We start from the raw sequence: 3955 nt of genomic DNA, 5'->3' as shown, positions 1-3955 counted from the left end.
AGGGAGTAAAAAAAGGCCGATACCGATATATCGGCCGATATTCTTTGTGTATATTATAGTACAGTACCAGTCAAATGTTTGGACACTTTCCCATTCGTGTGTCCAAACATTTGACTGGTACTATATATAGAATACAGTATATACATAAACGGAATATATATACATAAACAAATTTTTTGCAATGATCACTCAAATGTGGTGATGAAACGCTTATAATGGCGTGACAAAGATATGTAATGGAGGAAGGGTATTTAACAATAAACTTTATTATCCAAAATGAGTCTGACATCAGTGCATTGAACAGTAAAGTTGAAGTTTATTCAGCTTTAATTCAATTCAATTCCATTCAACTTTATTCCGTTGAAGTTTATTTCACTTCGGAACATTCATTCACAGATTTGCACTACTGTCTTCACACACAGACGAAACTTACTAGAGAAGTGTGAAGTAATATAATATAGGGGAGCGTGATGCACAAAGTAACGGGGGGTTAGTTGTAACACACGTGGTTTGAATATTTATTTGGAACATTCATTCACGGATTTGCGCTACTGTCTTCACACACAGACGAAACTTACTAGAGAAGTGTGAAGTGTGATATTATATACCTCTGTAAATAAATACTATTTAAATTCACGTCTCACCGATATATCTGCAACAGGCTCATATCGGCTGATAAAATCGGCAAAACGATATATCGGTCGGGCTCTAATTTGAAGTATAAATCATGCCATAAAAACACAGAGGACATCAAGTACACACATAAGGAGGGAGTGTTGTTGTTAAATGAGGAATTGTGAATCAGGAACTGACCTCGGCACAATGGCGAGAGCATCATTGAAGCGAGTGGTGAAAACGTCCCCTGTGAAGAACTCGGCCAGCCGTCCCACGGCCTGCAGCAGAGAGCTCAGGTCTCTGAGAGCGCAGTGCAGCTTTCTGCAGTCGGCCTCCGCTGTAATGTTCAGCCTGCGGCCTGTTCACACGCGCACACACCCACACACACACGGAGAGGTGTGAAACCACTCAATAACAGCTGACAGCAGCTCACTAGCCACATGAGAACACCGCCACTAATGACCATCAGAGCGATCATTACAAGACCAGACACTACTACAACCCTACTCACTCAACCTATACAGACTGATTACGTTTTCAAGCAATCAATAGAAGGTACATTACCGCTCATAAGTTTGGGGCTAGTAAGGTAATATTTTTATTCAGCAAGGATGCACTAAATTGATCAAAACTAACAGTAAAAAAAATGTTACAAAAGATTTGTTTCAAATAAATGCTGTTCTTTTGAACTTTGTTCATCGAAGAAAAGTGAAAAAAAATCACAAAAATATAGAGCAAGCACAGCTGGTTTCCACAAAAAAAAAACATTAAGCAGCACAACTGTTTTTAGCATTGATGATAATATGAAATGTTTCTTTAGCATCAAAATCTGCATATTAGAATGATTTCTGAAGGATCATGTGACTAAAGACTGGAGTAATGATGTTGAAAATTCAGCTTTGCATCACAGGAATAAATGGCATTTTAAAATATATTCAAATAGAAAACGTCTATTTTTAAAATCGCAATATTTCAAAATATTACTGTTTTTGCTGTATTTTAAAGAAGTAAAAAAAAAAACCTTACTGACCCCAAACTTTTAAACTGTAGTGTGTGTTATAGTTAATGTAGAACTTCCTACTTTATATTTTATCTCATCTGTAGTTGTACAGCCTTAAAATCAAACAAGCCTCTGCTTACATGGACTGATTTGTTAAAATCTTGGGGCAAAAAAAGTTTAAAAAGTAAAAAGTAAAATTCCTCATGTCAAGGCAGTAAAATATGTGTGTGATATTTGATGTGAAGTCAGATAGCAAAAGAAAAAAAAAAGTTGCTGCCTGAGTAACAAGGAAATAAAGTTGTCAAAGATATCACATTTCCAGCAAATTCCCCTTTTATGCTTTGGTGCATTAAGACAAACAAGACAGTAACATTTGGATACTGAGTAAAAATGGCACAGCATCTTGCATGGAATTTTTCAATGAGCTTTGTGCAATGCATTCTGGGATTGCCTTATCTATGACGCATATATGCAAACCTGCCCTAAAATCTGGCCAAAACAATGTTTCTTATAATGGAACGGTATTTGGATACCTAAAAGCATTATCTGGTTGTGCAGCTCTACAGGTTTTGGAACAAAACCGCTATCTATAAAACTCATTCAGATTGCGATAATGAAGAGAAACTCACTTGCTCCTGATCTCACAATAAACTGCTGCAGCCCAAGATAAATGTCCAGATCCTCCTGGAGCACCGGAAACTAAAAACACACATATGTATCTAAATAAATAACTTAAATTTTTCCTTTTATTTATATAAAATATATAAAATTACATATAACTATACATAAAATTCTATATAACTGACAGCTCTAAAACTCCTACTCATGTGGATTACAGTGACCTTTGATTTAAAATCGTAAATCCTTCATTATTGCTTTTGGATTTTTAAATTAGATTTGTTTCCATATTAAACATCTAATAGACTTGCCAATGAAGAGTCAATTGTTTTCAGTACAAAGAGAGCGAGGACGTACACGCTCACCCACTCACATACACCTACCAGATCTGAAAAGGTCTGGGATGGCAGCAGCTCCATCACCCTGGCAACCACTTCCAAACTCTGACGCAGGTATCGTTGCCATTCCGTCTGTTGCTATAGAGACCAGAGGGGGGAAAAAAAGTTCCAAAAATTCTGCAGAACAAAATTGATGCTTTGGTGCATGTTTAATGGATCCTTACATCATCATCAAGGGTCTCGTCATCGAGTTCTTCTAGCTGACTCTGGTTTAACCTGAACTGGATCCTGTTAAGAACTTCACGCAGCAGCAGAACTAGAGCATCTTTATACCTGGACACACACACACAGATTAATGCAATGTTTCTAATACAACCTAAACTCAATTCCTGGGTTCACAAAAAGTCCACAGACACGCACCTGTTAACGACACTGTCACTGTCAGCCAATCGGCTTCTGATCTTGGTGGTCAGGTAGTCCAGAAATATACTACAGATGTCCAGACAGGCCAGATAACCCTCATGACTCGGCTGCAACAGATTAAACACACGTTTAAGTGAAGAGGTGCATAAAAGATGAAAGCTTAAGAATTTTAGTGCTGAATCACCCTCTACTTAAACGGGTCACAAATTGCATTTTTATTTTATAATGTTTCCTGAGGTGCACTTAAAATGTTAAGGATTTTCATATCAAAAACGGTCATAACTTAGACATAAAAGCCTATTTTGTATCATAATTTTAGCCCTCGAGTTTAAACACTGTTTAAAGGGAGCGGGTCTCCACTTCCACTGCTATGTTCAGGTAACGTCTTCGCATATGAAATAAGAACTACGACACGTTTAATAATCGCAGCTGCTGAGATGAAATAATCATGAAAAGTGTTGATCATAGCATTATTTTTGGTGAGAGTGCAGAACTCTCACAGTCACTTGTGCTGAACTGAAGTGACTGACAGCTCCAGTGATAATAAAGTGAGTGTACTTCGCATGCTTTCTGTATATAAATTTAAACAATTGAAATAGCAGATGATTTTCATGCTAAGAGGGACACTGTGAAGTTCAGTCACAGGCTTGATTTACTGACGCATAAACAGCAGTAAACGATTATGCAAAAGAATGACTGACTACAAATAAGTCCTTACATAACAAAAATCATGGAAGATAAAAATTGCATAATGTTAAATTCAGTTATTTTTTACTTTTGTGGACCAGTGTTATTTTAGTATCATAGAGATACTATTATAGATGTATTCATATTTTAAATTAGAATTCCTTTTTATATTTTTTATATTCTTTATATTTTTATTTTGTTACAGCAATGTTGTTGTGTGTTTGTCATTTTTGTTAGTTTTTTTTTTTTTTTTTTTTTTTAAATATTTCTTTGG

At 36.1% G+C, this 3955-nt stretch overlaps 1 protein-coding gene across 1 annotated transcript in view; it reads right to left on the bottom strand.

Moving 5' to 3' along the window:
• LOC107661759 (exportin-6-like) overlaps positions 1–3955 on the bottom strand; it is a 27892-nt gene that overhangs the window by 9784 nt on the left and 14153 nt on the right. The window contains exons 9-13 of the mRNA XM_016451526.1: positions 2992–3101; positions 2796–2904; positions 2617–2709; positions 2245–2314; positions 814–973 (exon numbers count right to left, since the gene is read on the bottom strand). Coding sequence (XP_016307012.1) covers positions 814–973; positions 2245–2314; positions 2617–2709; positions 2796–2904; positions 2992–3101 — 542 coding nt within the window. The remainder of the gene's footprint in view (positions 1–813; positions 974–2244; positions 2315–2616; positions 2710–2795; positions 2905–2991; positions 3102–3955) is intronic.

This window comes from Sinocyclocheilus anshuiensis, unplaced genomic scaffold (genome assembly GCF_001515605.1).
Source record: "Sinocyclocheilus anshuiensis isolate Anshui unplaced genomic scaffold, SAMN03320099.WGS_v1.1 scaffold207, whole genome shotgun sequence".
Classification (NCBI taxonomy): Eukaryota; Metazoa; Chordata; class Actinopteri; order Cypriniformes; family Cyprinidae; genus Sinocyclocheilus; species Sinocyclocheilus anshuiensis.
Note: the sequence above shows the minus strand (reverse complement) of the source record. Positions and strands in the feature narration are given on the sequence as shown.